The sequence below is a fragment of the Neophocaena asiaeorientalis genome, unplaced genomic scaffold (assembly GCF_003031525.2).
Source record: "Neophocaena asiaeorientalis asiaeorientalis breed wild unplaced genomic scaffold, Neophocaena_asiaeorientalis_V1.1 scaffold9, whole genome shotgun sequence".
In the NCBI taxonomy this organism is placed as follows: Eukaryota; Metazoa; Chordata; class Mammalia; order Artiodactyla; family Phocoenidae; genus Neophocaena; species Neophocaena asiaeorientalis.
Window position 1 is genome coordinate 2,180,304 of NW_020171825.1, and position 19,257 is coordinate 2,199,560.

At 48.6% G+C, this 19,257-nt stretch overlaps 1 protein-coding gene across 1 annotated transcript in view; it reads left to right on the forward strand.

The window, feature by feature from the left end:
* The window catches only part of SLC15A1 (solute carrier family 15 member 1), a 49,047-nt gene that overhangs the window by 679 nt on the left and 29,111 nt on the right, over positions 1-19,257 (forward strand). Inside the window, exons 2-6 of the mRNA XM_024740017.1 lie at positions 13,513-13,611; positions 14,452-14,468; positions 15,176-15,275; positions 15,382-15,523; positions 16,470-16,589. Of these exons, the coding sequence (XP_024595785.1) occupies positions 13,513-13,611; positions 14,452-14,468; positions 15,176-15,275; positions 15,382-15,523; positions 16,470-16,589 (478 nt within the window). The remainder of the gene's footprint in view (positions 1-13,512; positions 13,612-14,451; positions 14,469-15,175; positions 15,276-15,381; positions 15,524-16,469; positions 16,590-19,257) is intronic.

Here is a 19,257-nt window from a genome sequence, read left to right on the forward strand (position 1 = left end):
GAGCCGGCAACGCTGGCACCGCGGGAGGGCAGGCGCGCATCAGGGACACCTCGCCGCGGCGGGAAGCGACCGGTGGTCAGCGGAGCCCGGCGTGGCGGTGGGATTCGCAGGCTGGGGCGTCTTTGCAGGGCGGGCAGCCTCCCCGCCCCATCTCGTCCCCGGGCGCGGTGGCAGAGGACCCCAGGCGCCTGGTCACAGGTTGGAAGAACGAACGCAGTAACCTTGACCTGCCTACCTGTTGTGAATCCTCGGTCTCTGTGTTCCCACCCTGTGGGCTGAGAGTGGGCTGGAAGCTAGACTGCATCGTGCTGGTGATGGCAGGTCCAGCAGAGCCTCCGTCCAGGAGGGGGGAGCGCGGCGCTCAGGGGCTGTTCTGGCACTTCTCTTGCCTCTGGCTGGCCAGGTGACTCCAGAGCTGCTGAGGGAGCCCTGGTCCAAGAGGAACTGGGGCTGGCCCGTTGGGGTCCTATTTAACGTTCTGCCGCTGTCTTCGAGCTTCAAGAGAAGGCATAGAGGAGAGTAGCCGGTCCTCCATAGGTAGGCATGGAGTGCCGGCGGAACAAATAGAAAACAATTTAATCCTGCCTGCTTCCGAATAAACAGCTCTGGAATGAACGCAGAAGCAGAACGGAGCTGCAAGAGACCAGCAGCCCTCTTCTCCCCGCAAGCCTATGCATGGATGGGTCCAGGCTGTCACAGTGTGGCCACGTGGTTGAGAGAACCCGGTCTGACTTTGGCCTGCACTTGTGTTCCTGCTCTGCCACTTGCTCCCTCTGTGATCTTGCATCAGTAAGCTAAGCTCTGTGGCCCTTGACTCCCTCAGCCATTAGGCAGAAATGTCCATACCACCCTCAGTGGCAGCACTGAGCTGTGTAGGAGCTCAATGCCGGGTGTGCATGGGCACCTGGCTCTCAGACTCACTGTGCCATGCCGAGTCGTGGTCCTGGAGTAGCAGTATTTAGTGGGTCACCCTTGGGACTTCTAGTGGTGCTAAGTATGCTCGTTCCAGAATGATGCTGCAGCCTCCTCTCCAGTGCAGGCTGTCAGGGGCCGGTACCCATCAGAGCTCAGCTTTGCAGGCAGCCCCACTCCTGGGCTGGAGCTCTGGGTCCTGCCTCAAACACCATTTGCTTGTCACTCTATGTAACTTTTCTGGGAGGTGCTCTGAAATATTCATTTTGGTTTTCAGATCCCAAATACCTGAATGGTATCCATGCCGAATTAGAACTTTTCCTAACACAGTTCCAATCGGGGTAGCTGTCGGCAGCCTGATTGTCAGTGGATGAACACAAGGTTAGCTTTTGAAGTATAGTCCCCAGTGAACTGACTTTCTAGTTTACAGATTGGCGCTTAAGGGTTTGGGGGTGGGGGGTTGTTTGTTTTGCAACTGAGATTGGCATAGCATGTGAGTAGCAACAAAAAGTTTATATTCAGATACCAGTTTTATGTTTACTCAAGTCCTAGTAAATATCTGGGTCTAGTTAGTAAATGAAACAAATAATTAGGAAATGTCTTTTAATTTAAAAAAGTAGCAGTAACTTCCCTTCTTAAGAGCAGATCTTTGTGACTTAGATGATGCCAAGATTGTTTCAGATCCCCTCATGACTGAAAGGGGAACACTTGGAAAGCTTGGTGAATCCAGCAGGAGGGAAAGAAGCAAGGAAAGTTCTTAGAGAAGCGTTTGCCTTGAAAAGGGCCAGATAGTATATATTTTTGGCTCCGGGGGCCACACAGTGTCTGTGGCAACGACTCAAGTGCACCCTTGTAATTTGAAACATGAAACAAATGGGCAAATCTGTGTTTCAGTAAAACTTTATCAGTGGGCACGGAAGTGTGAATTTTATATGCTTTGCAGGTGTCATAAGATAGTCTTTAAAAGCGTTTTTCGATTGTTTTAAAACGTAGACACCATTCTTAGCTTACGAGCCATACAAAAATGGGTAGGGGGCTGGATTTGGTGCCGTGCCATAGCTGCTGACCTTTGCTTTAAAGGGTGTGTGTGATTATCAGAGTCGGGGCCAGAGGAGGCAGGGACCAGCCTGCCTTGTGGAGTTAGGTCTCCGAAGGGCAGCAAACCTCAGTGACTGGAGCGCCGCCTCTGAGACCTTTGGAGGGCTGGGGATGCTTTTGCGGAAGATTTGGAATATTCTGTCTCCGTCCTGTTACCCCCACCCGACTCCCTAGCCCAGAGCTTAGCAAAGGTATATGCCAAAGCTGCTGTTCTCACCAATTCCTTCCCTCACTTTGGTCCTGGAAAACCATAGATCCTGCCCTGTCGCATGCCACATATATGACTCTGAAAATGGAGGTTGACGAGGCTTCGGGTTCTAGGAAGAGGCTTCCGGTTTTCCTGCCCCCCATGCCAGGGCCTCCTGGCCGACCTGAGAAGTTCATTTACTTAGTGATGACGCTTTATCATATTCCTCCCCTCCAGCCCTCAGCTTCCTTCTGGCCTTGTATGCAATTCTGAAGGGTTTTTCAAGTCAGTTTCCTGAGTATAAAAGGAGGGACTAGCCTTGAAGGTCCCTCCAACCTGGTCCTTTAAAAGTCCTTCCACATTCTCTCCTCTTTCTAGAAGCTCTTGGGTAGACCTGTGAACACAGCCGAAGGACCAGGGAGGCTGGCATTCCTGCTGTAGGCTGTAATCGTGCTGCTGGAAGCTGAGGGTACCCCACACCAAAGGGAGCCTTGGGCATCCCAACCTTGGGAGAACGTCTTCCTCCCATGCAGTAAAAAGAGAGAACTTCTGACATTGGGTCCTTTTAGGCTGACATTACTCTAAGTCAGTGGTTTTTAGGCTTTGGCATGTGTCGGGATCACTTGAGCAAAGGCTCATTCTGACGCGTGCCTGGACCGCAGCCCTAGCGTCTCTGCTTTGGTGGGTCAGGGCAGGGCTCAAGCATTTGCATCTGCAAGTTCCCAGATGCTGCTGCTGCTGCCAGTCCCAGGACCGCACTTTGAGAACCACTGCCCTAAGTGACTCTACCTGACAACTTCCTTTTTCTCTACCCTTGCCCATGTCCAGACATTGCTACTGTGCCCCCCGAAATGAGGTCATGGCAAGAAGATCTAGTGTAGTCTGGACCCTGGCTTGTCCAAATTTGGGTCAAATTAGTAGCTAGAATTTAAAAATTAGCTCACAAAGGCAGTCTTAGGAAAGGGAGCCTTGACTCAACGTGGTCCAGCTAAGGCTGGCGGGGGTTGACCTGAATCTCCTGTTTATGCAGTTTTTGTTTGCTTGTTTGTTTGTTTTACCACATAAGGGAATAAAACTTTCCTGCCTTGAGGAGACTCATATCCTCAAGGGCAGGAGCGCAAACCCGTAAACAACATTTTCTCGCACTGAGTTATAGGTGAGGTGAACAAAGTATTATGAGACCCGTGTAAAGTGTTATGAAAGCAGCAGCTTACCACATCAGAGTGGGAGGATTTGCCATCTTAATGGTAAATGTTTGCATAGTCCTTCACACCCCTACAGAATGTCCTGAGTGGAATTATTCCATTTTTGTTTCACTTGGATTTTGATTAATAATTTTCCCGCTGCCCTTTGAGTTACTGAAGGACAGAGGCAGACTGAGAGATCGTGAGCTACCAGGCTGCTTCACAGGGGGGCCTCTGTCCTCCAGGGTCGAGCCAGATGAATGGAGCCATGGGGCAGGGACTACCAGCCAGCTCTGTTTTCCCACTTCTCTGGGTGGTGGCAGCTCTTGGACACAATTACATCCTGATTTCATCCTTGGCAGGAGAGAAAGTATGTGGGTGTCCCAGGTGAGCTGATAAGGAAATCTAAACAAGGGTGGACTCTGAGGACATTCCATGTTCCTCCATGATGATGGTGAAAGAATAAGGGCAGTATTGTCAGGAGATGAATGAGAACCGTGAACTCATAAAGTCCACGGGATAGCAACATAAAGAACCAGGGACTCGCTGTTTTGTAACTTTGTCCCCTGGTTTCAAAGGTCAGAGATATATCACTGAGGAAACAGCACAGTGGGGTCAACTCATGGGGTCAATGTGAACGGGCTGTCAGGCCTTTGCTTGCCACCCAGATTCGGTCCAGGTGCGGCTACCGTGAGCAGGTAGTACAGGGTTACAGGACCATCTCAGCAGCTGGAAGGTGCCACAGCCAAGGGGAAGGGATAGGATCTTCCGCAGACTCTCCTGAAGGAGGAGGAAGGTCTAGTCCTTCCGAGACTGGAAACCAGCCAGGGCCTCCCACTGGGCTGCCGCCAGGAGCCTCTCATCGCACAGAGGTGTCAGAATCCCCAGGTATGACGTAGAAATGTGTGAAATGGAACATGTGCCCGTCAGGAAAATTTGGTTCAAGGATCAGACATAAGACCAGAAAGCTCACGAAGCATACCGTCAAAGTCAGCGTTGAAAACCTCTGCTATCTGCGGAGTTTCATCGTAAGCTCTATCAGGACACGGCAGGAGGTACACCTGAAATGTTCTCGGAGGAGCAAAAGTTTTTCTTATTTAGTCAAAACACAGAAGCTCCCGTAATGTGTTCATTCCCTGTGGCTGCTCTAACAAAAGTATCACAAACCAGTTTGTTTAAAGCCACAGAAATGTATTCTCTCACATTGCTGGGGGCTGGAAGTCCAAAATCCAGGTGTCAGCAGGGCCACGCTGTCTCCGAAGGCTCTAGGGGAGAATCTGTCCCATGCCTTTCTCTTAGCTTCGGGTGTTGCCAGCATGCCTCGGCTCGTGGACACATCACTCCGGTCTCTGCGTTCATCATCACGTGGCCATCATCTTCCCGCTGTGTATGGCTGTCTCCTTATCAGGACACTGGTCATATGGGATTCAGAACCCACCCTACTCCAGGGTGACCTCATCTTCCCTCTTCTCACCTGCACCTTCTCATCTGCATAAGGTCACCTTCTAGGATTATGGAAAGGACAGTAGTTTTGGGAGAACACTATTTAACCCAGTACACATGGTAATAGAAAATATTCTCTCTGATATATGTGTTATTTGTCCATAACTTTAGTTAGGAAATATTCTTACCGTGCAAAGATGGTTCCATTATGGCCTGCATCCTCAGCTTAGGTGCTACATTTAGTAACTAGTGTCTTCCCTGCAGCAAGACGGACGGACTTTCAAGTCATAGCTCTAATCAGTTCTCAACAGCAATCTATTAATAACAGAATTGGTCTGTAAACACCCCCCCATGTATAATAGTAGGTGAATCAGAAATGTTCACAGTGATGTCATAAGACATGGGTAATTTACCTCAAATTAGTTCTAAAAATAATGGTCAGACTCTGTTGATACTGTATTACTAATCTGTGGATAAAGTTTCCAGGCAGTCTTTAACTATGAATAGTGTTTATTTTTTTTAATAGCTGTCTCTTCTGTGCGTGTTCATTCTAAAATTATAAGACTGGAAAAAATAAGTCACCTAACACTTCCGTGGAGAGTTGTTAGGTAATATCTGACGGGATTTAAAATACACATAATATTTTACCAGCGTTCTACTTCTAGAAATTTCTTATGGATATTCTCATGTATTCTCAGGATAAGAATGAGGCATGTACAACCTAAATATCAACGGAGGAAAATAATTTGCCTTCTGTACCTAGTTTTGGAGCCTAACTTCACACTTAACCGTGATCAGAAAGCTGTTTTTCTAGTCGCGATTTAACATCTAAGAGTAAAAAACTTTGTGTCTAAAATTTTGGATCTCTAACTTAATTGCCTCCAAACAAACTCCCCCAAAGATCAGAAGATTGGTTTTTAGTTGTTGTTGTTTCTTTTTTCAATTTAGTGACACTTGTGTGCCATTGGCATTGTTTTCTCCTATGAAACACACGACATTATCAGGGCCGATGCTAATATGCTTGTTTCTCTTGCCTGCTTGGAGCGTGTCACTTGCGGTGGTGGGAAGGTGATGTCCAGGAGGCTGAGGGACGCTTCCCCTCACGTTCTCTCCTGTTTCCTTTTAGAGCAGCTCTGAGGAAAGGTCTGTCTTTACCCTGAGAATATGTTTGTTTATTCACCCTCAGCAGTCATAGCATTTAGAGTCAGCCTCATTCTAAGTTCAGAATACAGGGTGTTCTTCTAGAAAACAAGAATGTCCAGGTGTAGATACAGGAAGTCCCTGGAGAGCAAGGATTGCCTTCCTTAACCCTGAGTAACCCATCTGCCTACACCTGAGGCAGAACTTAGGCCTGTCCCTGGATCTTTCTGTTTTGTGTAGCAGCTTACTACGTGCTAACTCTGTCGCAGCCTCTGGCCTGGCTGCCCTCTCCCTGCAATAGAGGCATAAACAACTTTTGAGCATGTACCGAAGGGGTTGGGTCCTGGGGCCCCTGGAGGTGATTTCTTTCTGAAGGAGAACGGGAATGGCGATCAATGATTCACATCTGTGGTTATGGAAACAAGATGCTAAAAGTTGTAGGTGATTTATAAAACCATCAGAAGCGGTCATGACGGGCCTCTCAAGCCTGTGATTTTAGACAGTCATGTGTAGAAACCTTTTTAAAAGGTAGGAGGATATCTGTAACCTACAACAATAGGTCGAGTACTACAAATGCCCTCGACTGTTATGGGCTTAATTTTGTCACCCCCGAATTCATATACTGAAGTCCTAACCCCCGGCACCTGAGAATGTGACTTTATGTAGAAATAGGTTCATCACAGATGGAATCAGTTCAGATGAGGTCATGCTGGAGGAGGTGGCCCTAATCCAGTGTGACTGGTGTCCTTGTAAGAGGGGAGATTTGGACCCAGACGCACCGAAGGGGAGAAGACCAGGTGAAGGTGAAGGCAGAGACCGGGTGATGCTCATAGAAGCCAAAGAACATCAGCGATGGCCAGCAACCCACCGGGAGCTGGGGGATAGGCAGCGAACAGATCCTCCCTCACAGTCTTAGGAGGAACAGCTCTGCCCACACCTAATCTCAGCCTTCCAGCGTCCAGAACTGCGAGACGATGCACCTCCATCGTGTTAAGCCTCTCTCTTCATGGTACAGTGTTGTGGCAGCCCCAGGAAACGAAGGCCCTGACCAGGGGGCCCCTGGCCGAGAGAAGGAGATTTCAAGAAAGATGAAGGCCCGGCCGTCGGACACACACAGGACCAGGCCTGGCTGCTGGGCGGCTCGGGACGCCACGAGGCCGCTCACTGCACCCACAGGGAAGACTAGGCAAGAAGGGCGATGCCGAAACAACAGGGGCCGATGCCAGCAGCACGGTGGTGAGGGACCCTGTGGCTGAGGAGCCAGTGCCAGGCTGCAGCCGGACGGTTTCATACCCCACGTCTGTCTCCTCTGGGGCTGGACAGAGAGCCCCACACCCCGGCATCTGGGCTCATGCCTCGGTCTGTGTGGATACAAGGTCGCCAGCACCCCAGGCTGAGCCCCTGCCATGGCATTGTGCCAGGGTCACGTCATAAAACCTACACTGTCCCATTAGCACTGGCTTCCCCATATTTCTAAAGCAGCTCCATGTTCTTTGGGTTTAGTTGAAATTCTTCGTTCTCAAAGGCCTGATAACTCATTTGCTTTTAGCAGCAGTGCCGGCAGGACAGCCAGGAGCTTGATTAAATGGCTTTAGGAAAACCATACATCAGTATGTTCTGTGTTTATGTAGCTATCTGTCAATGTATCAAAGGAAAAATACGTTCTCTCTTAGTGGGGAAGGAGGTAGTTGTGGAAAAGAGGCTATTTCTATAAAAACAAGTGAAGGGTGGGCAGGGCCTGTGCCCATCGGTGTGCAGGCTGCGCCCATCCTGGGGGCCCTAGAAGGAGGGCCCGGGCTGGAAGGCACCGCCAAGCCGCTCTCCACTTGCAAGCCTTGCCTTCCAGGCAGGATCCGGCTGGAAAGATCACAATTTTCTAAAGCACACAAAACTGCCATGCAGAGGAGCAGGGACCCTGAGGTGGGACATGTGGCCAGACATTCCAGGAAGGAAAAAAATCATCTATCAGGCAAGAAACAGCCTCAGGAAAAGCCACTCTGGAAACTAGGGCCTTGGGTGACAGGTGCAGAGCCTGTTCTGTAACTAGCCTGACTCCTGTGGGAAAAACCCATTGAAGGAAAGAAAAGCCCTTTCATTTCTTGATCAAAGCTGATAAATTTTGGAAAAAAAATCAAAGCAGGGGTGCAACACCAGGCCCCCCTGCCTCTCCCACCACCAAGTATCAGCTCAGCTGCAGTTATGCCTGGTGCATGTCCTGCTGGGCTCTTTTTGAAATGGCACACGCTTTATTTTCTCAAAAAAGAAAAAAAGGTGGGGGGGATCATATGATATGTGAGGCTCTGAAACACTTTTCAGAAGTTAGAACAGCTCGCTGTGTCTGGGGTGATTGTAAAGAGGCTAAAGGGATCTAAGCGGGGAGAGAGGATGGGGAGACTGATGGGTGCGTGGCGGGGGGAGGCGCTAACTGCCCTAATGCTGCCGGGAGCCATGAAGGAGCCTGGAGGGAGGGAGAAGTAGGAGGCCTGGCTGGACTGCTGCGGTGGAGGATGACGGAAGTCAGGTCCCCAGGGGAGGCCTGGCCTTGCAGGTAGCAGAGCCAGTGAGGTTTGAGGGCAGTCCTGAGAGCCTTCACCCGGGACGCTCAGGTCAGTGGGGTGGGCAGGGGGCGGGAAGGTGAGGCAAAGCGTCTTGTTTGTCACCGTCGTCCTGGTGGACGGAGGACAGAGCTCAGAAAGAGGGAATGAAGAGCCGAGGCCAGGACCACATCATAGGAGCTGATCACCCAGACGTGAGTGATGCTCAGCGCCTGCCTGCACCCCATCCCCTCCCGTTGGCTCCCTAGCTCTGCTCCGGGGCAGCGAGTGGCTCCCAAACTGTATCCCCGGCACAGACAGCTGGCCCCACCCTCTGAGGTTTTGATTCCGTGGGTCTGGGCTGGACCTGAGAGTTTGCATTTCCATGGAGTTCCCAGGAGCTGCTTCTGCTGGTGCAGGGACCACACGTGGAGAACCGCTGCGCTGGAGAATTTTTGAACGTTCCTTTCACCCCTGCAGCCACTCACACAGTCACGCACTATACTGCTGCCGATTTGAAAACAGCTTGACTGAGAGTCAGTGCTTGCCACTGTGGCTTGTATTTGAGAAGTCTGACTTTTCTCTGTCCACAACTTCCTCATCCCTTGACCTAATTTCCCCAGGTGACATCATAAGGACCTTCTGATTTTGGTCAATGAGAGCAACCCTGGAGGGGCCGGCCTCTTTCTTCAAGGACCACCTCTCACCCCTGCCAGGGCTCCCCATGGCAAATTCTTGTCCCTATTTTAAAGTCAGTCCATTCCAAACATCCATCCACACTACCCAGATGTCTTCATGGGATGCAGTAAATAACAAACTTCATCTTATTAATGTAGCTTCGATCTTACTAACCAACCTGCAAAGAAGGTGTTAGCATTTCTAGCTGAAGAGATGGAAGGCCAGTGGTTGAGTGTTTTGACCAGAGCCTTATGGCTGGGAAGATTGTCTCCAAGCTGATTCCAAAGTCCCATGTCCTTCCATCTACTAACTGCAGGGGTAATATTGTGAGAGGAGTTCTCACCTTAACTCAGAAGCTACTTCTGCTGAGAATGAGGCCTGGGGTCTCATGTGACCGACTTTGTGAGGCGTATACACAGCCTAAAAGAGCCATAATCAAGGAAACTCGTTTTACTCCTGGTTTATGAAACCATTTTCAGACCCCCTTCGTCCTGGGGTTGCCACCCTGTAAGGCAGCATCCCCACTTTAGAGATGGGTTATGAAGAGTCAGAAACCTGCAGAAGGCAGCTGAGCAAGTACAGATCCTGCCAAATCCCATCAAAAAGGCAGGTGCCGAGTATGGACTCGTAAGCCCTCAGATAGAAAATGTAGCTCAGGAAAACAAGTGATAAAAGGACATGTTGCTGACAAATAAAACTTGCTAGGAGATTTGAGTCTTATGATCTGTGTACATAGAGATGAAACCTACATCTACAGAGCTTGAGGCAAACCCGTGTGAATTAGTCTCCTATGGCTGCTGTAACAAGTCACCACAAACATAGTGGCTTAAAACAACACAAAATTATTGTCTTAAAGCTCTGGAGGTCAGAAATCTGACATGGGTTTCACTGGGGCAAAATCAAGGTGTTGGCAGGGCTGGTTCCTTCTGGAGGCTCAAGGGACAGAATCCATTTCCTTGTCCTTTCCGCTTCTAGAGGTCACCACATACCTTGGATCGTGGTGGCCTTCTAGCAATTGCTGTCACCCCAACTTCTGCTTCTGTCTTCATATCTCCTCCTTTGACTCTTTCAAAGACACTTTTGATTGTGCTGAGGCCACCCAGATAATCCAGGATAAATGCCCCATCTCAGGGTCTTTGAATGAATCACACCTACAAAGTCCTTTTGCCATGGAGGGTAGCATATCCACAAGCCCTGGGGATTGGGACATGGACATCTTCGGGGGACCACTGTTCTGCCACCCACACCATGCGACTGAAGAAATGTCATCCCCAACACACAATGCAGTACTTAAATCTTTCCCTCAATTTCCCTCTCGGCGATGATAGGGAATACTTTTCTCTCCGCATGCAGGTACGAGCTTCTCTGTTAGATCCAGCAAAGATGCCTCTTCCTTCCCTTCCCAGGTCTAAATCCTAGAAAAGCACTCTTTATGCCCATCATGTTGCTGAGGGAGTTATCAGTTTCTAGGTAATAAAACATTAAAGTTAGGGTTTCTATCCCTAAATGGTTCAAAATATGGAATGTGCTTCGTTAAGTAGTAGGAAATAGTCACCTTAATGGAGAGATTCCATCAACTAGTGGAAAGCAAAAGTGTGTCTTTCTTGGTTTTTCCTGCTGTCCTCAGAAGTCAGTAATCATAGAGGTTTATAATGTACACTTATTTTACTAAATTCTTTAGCCAAAAGAGAGACAAAAGCACTGCTAGGCTTAGAATAACAGTAAGAGCCAGCATTGATTCCATGGTTACTATATGCCGGGACTGGCTAAGCTGTTTTACTCTGACCCAGTAGTTAAAACCAAGTGACCCATGAAAGATGCTAGAAACATCGGACCACTCAAATATGCCGATCAGATTTACTATCAGGATATCAACAATAGACCCAACTCTACCAAAGTAAACAGAATCTTGTGACAGTTGAAATTTGAGTTCAGACTTAAGGCTCGACGTAACCCCCCTTCCACACTTAGCTTCCTCAGACAGCAATCCTGAGAGGACACGGGTGTATTAAGAAATGCTGACTGCAGTATTACATCCAGTAAGTAGCTCTGAATTCTATAAAAGAAGAGCTTAGCAACCTCTGCCCCACGGCAATAAAAGTGGTTCTTTGGAACACACAGCTTTCAGAAAAGAAAAAACTTCCCGAGTGATGAGTGGGTACTAAATCTCAGATTTTCACTTGGAGTTCAGGAATTTCATTTTCCATCATGTAGTTCTGGGTGCAACGGTTGCTGTAATAAGGTTTAAGATCTCTTTGCTGTAACCCTATTCATGTCTGAACTAAACAAAACCTTTGCCATTATTATTTAGCAAATAATTGGTGCTAAGTAATATTTAGCCAAAAAATTACAGGTGCTACCCTGGCCAGGTGAAGTCTTTCCCTGCAAACCAAAATTCTGAGAAACGTGAAAGAGATGATTGCAGCAAAGCTCCAGGCTGTCTCTGTTGAGTCTGGATTTTCATACCCTCCTCCTGCTTTTCTCTAGAAGGCCCATTGCAAGAACCAACCTGAGCTGTTGTGTGGACGATACTCATTACTTTGTCTGGTCTTTGGGAGACAGTGGTAAGGCTACATTATCTGAAGTCAAAGTAGGCGGAGCGTCGTATGGTCCTGCTAGATCCTCAAGAAGACAGAGCAAAGAAACAGGCTTCAAATACTGCCAACAGGCTGGTCCTGTAGAACTTTGCAAAAGCGCCTTCCTGGCAGGTCCTTTTATTTCACAGCAGAGTGGCCGTCTCCCCACTCTGGTGATGAAACACGGCAACATGTAGAGTCTGGTGATGAAACGTGGCTTGTTTGTCCATGATGGTCCCAGCAGGAGACCGATGGCATTCTCAAAATAGGGGTGTTTATTCACAGAAAGACATTTAGACGGGTGGGGGGCAGGGCACCATAAGTGATGGTGCAGGTACCCAGAGTATCGGCCTTACTGTTACCACCTGTAGGAAGTGGTACAAAACCGGGATGGAAACCTGGAAGGAGAGTCGTGTGGAGAGAGAGAGGGCTGACCTTGGAGGCACAGTGGCCGACACTTGAGGGTTCAGCCATCTGAGGTGGCCTGGGCAAAGCTTCAGGGAGAGGAACACCCTGACCCTCTGACCACCTGCCACGGCTCCCCATTGGCCAAACTCTATGGGGATTGGGAAGACATGGGGACACCGATGAAGCCCACCAGGTCAGCCTCACCAACAGAAGGAGGCTAGAGGGGCAGATGGAACTGCTAAGTGGCAGAGCCAAGATCTGAACACGGTACTTGATGACCGATGTGGCTGGTTCTTTGGAATATGTATTCATTCAACAAACATTTAATTTCCACTCTGAAAAGCACCGTGTGAGGGGCTGAGGATTCTGATGTGGTAGCATCTCCCACTGAAGGACCCATTGAGCCCTGGTCTGGGGCTTCCCATGTGGAACTCTTACAGTCATCCTAGAAGGTGGGTGGCGTTATCTTCATCTGATAGGCAGGCTGTCCACAGGGGAGGTGGGCTTGCCCAGGGTCACGGGGGGTCAGGACTGAGATCCCATTACCCATCTGACCCCATGCCTGCATTCTTCACATGTTGCCCCTGAGAGCAGCCCCTTCCCACAAGGAAGTCTAACTGGGGAGAAAACCAGTCTGTTAGTGATGAAGAATCTCCTTCCAGAGTTTTAATATTTCCCCCCTTAGGACAAGGACTAAAATAGCATCACTGCTCTTAAATGATGAGGCAAGAATTGGAGACTGTCTGGTGTGGGGTGTGAGGCCATGCTGAGCTGGGGAAGTGCGGATACCCACAGCCCAGCATGAGTGGCTTCAGGAAGGAAGACCCTGGCCCACGAGATGAAGGGGGCCCTGGAGGACCACGCGGTCCAGGCCCAGAAGGGAGTTCCTCAGGCAGAGCTGCAGTTTGTTTCTTGTGGGATGGGGCCCTGGACTTGCACATGATGAAAACACAAGGTGGCAGGTCCGAGAGGAAAGGCCCAGAACGGGGAAGGTGCAAGAGCTGGCGCTGAGGGCCGTGGTGGAGACGCCAGCGTGCCGTCCTGCTTCTGTGTCCGGTTCCCTCCCCCGCCCCGCCCCCGCCCCTGGGACACAGGGCACAGGCGGGTCTCTCTGGTGCTCGGGGACAGGGCAGGGATAAAACTTACTTACGTAGATGGGTCAGGCAACTCGACCTCACAGTCTGCGTGTGATTCTCCGAGTGTGGTTCCTGGGCCAGCAGCACCGACATCCCCTTGGAACTTGTTAGAAATGCAAGCTCGAGGGACCACGCCAGGCCTACAGGGACAGCAGCTCTGGGCGTGGGGGCCAGAAGCCTGCTCCCCCCCCAGCCCTGGGGGTGCCTCTGAGGCAGCCTCCGGTCTGAGAACCATTGCTGTGGTGTCACGGATCCAGAGCCCTGCGGGGGACTCGAAGGTCGTCAGTGCGGCCGGAGGAGGGGCCGCGGGGAGCGGTGGGCGCTGGGACAGCCTGTGACAGACCCTGATTGGCGCGGGCCAGGCTGTCGGTATCGGCAGTGGCGCAGGTGAGACTACAGGCCGCTCCGGCTGGAACTCAGCGGAGACAGAAAAGCAGGGGCTGGAACAGAGGGGATCAAGGGGACAGCTAGGACTTCGAAGGCGGTCAGCGACACCCAGTTTTTACCAACTCACTTGGATTCTCACCCATTTTCTTCCTGTTCTAATTCACTTTTCTGACGCAAAGACACCGGGGACGTGGGGAGGTCAGAGGAGGCTTCGCGAAGGGAAGGGGCACGTTAAAAGGAGGCTTCCCGGCAGAGGGGTCGCTATCTCGTTGAGGACTTTAGGTGGGTGCGCGTGGCGTTTCCCGGGAGCCTTGTGTGCCGGGGCCAGGCGGGAGGAAGGGCGGCCCGGGGAACAGGACGGGCGTGGGACTTCACTGTGTAGCAGGCACTCTTAAGCGTTTTCTGTTTAACCCCCATCCAAACCCTCTGACCTTGTGAGATGGTGAAGTTTGGATTCTATCCCGTGGGCACTGGGCAGCCTTTTTAAGTCTTTTAAGGAGGAAGTGGTTTCGGCAGATTTTCGGAGCCTCTGGCTCTCCATCCTGACCACACACGAGAGTTGCCCGAGCAGGTGATTGAAAGAAAATGCAGCCACCAGCCCAGCCCGACTCGGAGAAGCGGCCCAGGCCTGGGACTGGGATGGTGGACAGGGCCGGAGGGTCTGGACAACACACCCGACGGCCTGACCAACACGGAGGGTCTGAGCTTAACTCAGCCGAAAGCATTTTAAGTACTTGACTTTAACGGTGGCATTTTGTTTTCTTTCAGGAATGTTCTTACGGCAGGTGAGTATTTCTACTTCTCCACGTAGCTTCATGATGTAAACTTTACAACCTGTTTTGCCCGTAAATGTTCCGTAAATGAAGCTGTGCTTCATTCGCTTAACAAATGCACCTCATGCATCTCACACCAATGAGGGGACCCTCCTGAGTTCCTGTGTGGCGTTTCTTCTCTTTAGGAAATGCTCTGTACAGGCATACCTCGTTTTATTGTGCTTCCCAGAGACTGTGTTTCTGTACAGATTGAAGGTTTGTGGCAACCCTGTGTTGTCAGATGATGGTTAGCATTTTTCAGCAGCAAAGCATTCGTAACTTAAGGTATGTACCTTATTTTTTTAGGCATAAGGCTGTTGCACACTTAACAGACCACAGTATAGTGTAAGCGTAACTTTCATATGCACTGGGGAACCCAAAACTTTGTATGACTTGTTTTATTGCCATTATTGCTTTATTGCGATGGTCTGGAACCAAACCCACAATATCTCTGAGGTCTGCCTGTCTAGCTTTTCTCAGACTAACAGTAAAACTATAAAACAAGAAAATCTTCATTTCATTGTTGTCTCTATGTAGAGTGTAAGGGAATGAAACTTTTTAATTCTTGATTCCACCTCTGGAGTGCCTCTGATAAGTTACTAAACACGCATCCGCTACTTTCCATGCCGTTAGCCCTCACTGGCGCATATGGACCAGTGAGGAGCTTGTTTCAAACGCAGACTGTTTCTCTTTGTCAGAGCTGCTTTGGTTATCCCGTGAGCATCTTCTTCATCGTGATCAATGAGTTCTGTGAAAGATTTTCCTACTATGGAATGAGAGGTAACTCTTCAACACTCTCCCCACCCCCCGTCAGTGAAGAGCTTGAGTTACTGTAGCCACTGCTAACTTTGTTGCCCTCTCGTCCTCCACCACCCTCGGCAAAAAGCGATCCTGATTCTGTACTTTCAAAGTTTCCTCCGCTGGAACGACAATCTGAGCACCGCCATCTATCACACGTTTGTGGCTCTGTGCTACCTGACGCCCATTCTCGGAGCTCTCATTGCCGACTCCTGGCTGGGGAAGTTCAAGTGAGTCGTGGCAGGTTTCTTGTTAACGAGCAAGCCAACAAGTAATGATAAGGTTTGGGGTTTCGGAGGGTGGGCTAGGGGAACGAAGAATCAGGGAACGTAAAACTCTTAGGAGAGAGTCCCAGGCCCTGTTTCTACTCATCCTCATATTGTCAGAATTCAGCACAGTGCCTGGCATTCGGCAGGGTGAATGCAGGTAGCATCGGTAGGATTTTTTTTCCTCCTCTAAACACTTATAACATCTTTGTCGCATCTTGAAATAGTAGGAGGGATAGCGTCTGTTGTTAATGACGCGTGAGAAATTAAGGGCTGGGAGAACAAAAAAGCTCCCTCAAAACAACCCAGCTGCTGAAAGGCTCAAACTGCTGGACCACAAGCACGGGGTGCTCAACCAGTCCTGCAGGAAGAGCTTCAAGAGTGCGCTCGATGTGGGGGCAGGGGGCGGGTCATTGGGACATTTCCTTGGACTTAACACGGAAGTAAAGGCTCTTCCAGGTCAAATGCATGACACGGGCAGAGGCAGGAATATTCACTATCTCAAAATTACTCAATATAATTCAAAAATAACCAATGGACCACTCCTGCCCGAATATTGTTACCAGGTGCAAGATAAATATCTCTGACTATTTAAAGATACAGGTCATCATTTCAGTAGCTAGGTAACAATAGACACTGAGTCTTTCAAATAGTTGAAAGAAAGAACAGATCTTCTGCCTCCCCAGGTTCCTGCAGCCAAAACTTCGCTCAGTGCTTACATGCTGAGGAACAAATTCTTCAGCAAGCTCTGCCTTGCAAAGGTTTATCAGGTAATTGTCCCAGTTTGAGAAACAAGGAGAATCGTGACTGGGCTTTTGAAAGTTGGAAGCAGAGGCCTTTTCGCACTGGCGTAGGAAGTGTATGGCTCTTGTACAATTAACTTGGATTCTCTTGACCTCTTTTAACACAGGACAATTGTGTCGCTGTCCATTGTCTACACCATTGGACAAGCAGTCATTGCAGTGAGCTCAATTAATGACCTCATGGACTTCAACCACGATGGAGACCCTGACAATATTTCTGTGCACGTGTGAGTTGATTTTAACTGCGGCCCTACCCCATCATCTCACTAGTTGCTTGTTTGGTGCTGTAATTTAAAAAAAAATTTTTTTATTGAAGCGTAGTTGATTTACAATGTGTTAGTTTCTGATGTGCAGCAAAGTGACTCAGTTATACATTTATACTTTTTCATATTCTTTCCATTATGGTTTATTACAAGATATTGAATATAGTTCTCTGTGCTGTACAGTAGGACCTTGTTGTTTATCTTTTTTTTTCTTTTTTTGCGGTACGTGGGCCTCTCACTGCTGTGGCCTCTCCGGTTGCGGAGCACAGGCTCCGGACACGCAGCCCCAACGGCCATGGCTCACGGGCCCAGCTGCTCCGCGGCATATGGGGTCTTCCCGGACCGGGGCACAAACCCGCGTCCCCTGCATCAGCAGGCAGACCCTCAACCACTGCACCACCAGGGAAGCCCTGTTTATCTATTTTATGTATAGTAGTTGGTATCTGCTGATCCCAAACTCCTAATTTATCCCTCCCCGCTTTGGTGCTCTAATTTTTAATCTTTTTCCTTGAACCTTCACCATAAGTGTAAGGAAAGCTTTCCTCCCTCATCAGTGTAGAGAAAGGTGTTGAATTGACTCAGAGTTGGGTCCTCAGTACGTCACCATCCTAACAGTTGTCTGGAGTCATTGCTCACTTGAAGGCTTGGTGTCTTGGGTGCATCTCCCATGAGGCGTGGTCAGTGCACGGGATGTTTGTATTAATCTCCCTCTTCCCTAGAGCGACACGAACTCCCACAGACCTTGATCCTCAATTGCCCCAGGTTTCCTCAAGACTCTGTACCTTTGATTTTCTGTCTTGTACCACATTTCTGCTCATTTTTCGGTAATTCAGTTTCATAAATATTTTTTCTAGCCCTATGTTCTGCTTTCTTGATGAACAGTGCTATTGACAACTGCTCCTCTGTGAGATGAATTTCCCTTCATGGCAGTCTGGCCAAGCAGACAAGTTGTAAAGATTTATTTCGTTTTCTGTTTTTTTGTTTCGATTCCTCGATCTATGAGTAAACCATCTAATGGGTTGGGAAAGTATTATTGAAATTCAAATCTGCAGTATCTGTGTTTCTGGTTTGTTAGTCAGTCAGATTGCCACCCAGGCTAGGTCCCTGGATGTGAACCCGTGGTGCCCCCAGGGAGCTGTGTAGGTGGAAGGGAGTGGGTATAAGCAGGGTATAATTCACAGCTCAGATTACCAGGATCTGAGTCCCACAGAGGAGCTGTAGGACCCAGGCCAACTTATATCCTCCACACCTCAGTTTTCTAATCAACAATATCAGTTAAGAACATGGAGTTCGGAGCCAGGCCGTATGGGTTCAAGCTCTGCCTGTGCCTCTGACTAGTATTGATCTTCAGCAAGATTCTTAACCTCTGTGCCCAGTTGTTCTTATTTGTAATAGTACCTGCCTGTGCGTTAATCCAGGTAGAACAGCTAGAGCAGTGCCTGGCAAGCAGTAGGTATTCAAGAAAGCTTAGTGACTTATTTTATTTCACGGGGTTAGTATTGAAACCTGCCTACAGTCCTCACGAGAGTGCACGGTATATAATATTCAACCAGCCATGTTTTTGTCGTCCTTTAAAGCGCTCAGAGTGACACCGCCAAACACAAGTTGTTTTAAGAGGCAAGCAAGATGAAAGAGGTGCTTCTGCCAGTTAGTCTAGGAAGATGGGCATGCTTTTTTAAAGAATTCTTTCTATGTGCAGTATCTTCCTTGACTTTATCTGTTTCATAAAATATTTTTTTAGCATTTTAAAACAATATTAGCAATCAAGAAGATATGGAATAAACACTTAGAAAACCTGAAATTTGTAGTAACCTATTGTAAATCTAACAAAATGAGGGTTGGTGAATTCTGTGAGTGCTTTTCTTCAATTCAGGAGATAAAACACAGATAACTTGGAAAACACAAAAGTAAATTTTAAAAATTTAAGTTTAGGGCTTCGCTGGTGGCACAGCGGTTGAGTCTGCCTGCCGATGCAGGGGACATGGGTTCGTGCCCCGGTCCGGGAAGATCCCACATGCCGCGGAGCGGCTGGGTACGTGAGCCATGGCCGCTGAGCCTGCGTGTCCAGAGCCTGTGCTCCACACAGGAGAGGCCACAACAGTGAGAGGCCCGTGTACTGCAAACAAACAAACAAACAAACAAAAAACCAACTCTTTAATCCCTTTTATTATTATAAATAATCTCTTTTTTATTATAAAAAGTTATAGTAATAAACATTTTGCTCTGCTTTTTTCAGTCTTCTGTACTTTGTGAACAAGTTAAGATCCTACTACATAACCTGCTATTCTGCTTTGCAATTAAATCACGTTTTCTAATGTCTTTTAATGACTATTATTAGTCTGTTATGACTGTACCAGAGACAATGCTTAAAATTTCACTACCCATTCTTTTGCTAAAAATCATAAGGCTACAAAAGAACTCCATATGTAAATCTTTGTTCTGAATTCAAGCCATTTCTTTAAATTTTCTAGATGGTAAATTATTAGATAAAAGTATGAATTTGAAGACCCTTGAGTTCAAGTTTCATTCAACTGTCAAGACTGCATTTCTTGAATTATCTTCTAATACAGGTTGAATCCCTTCTCTGTGTGCCTGGTCCTCTTAGGGAAATTAGGGGAAAGAGAGACCAATG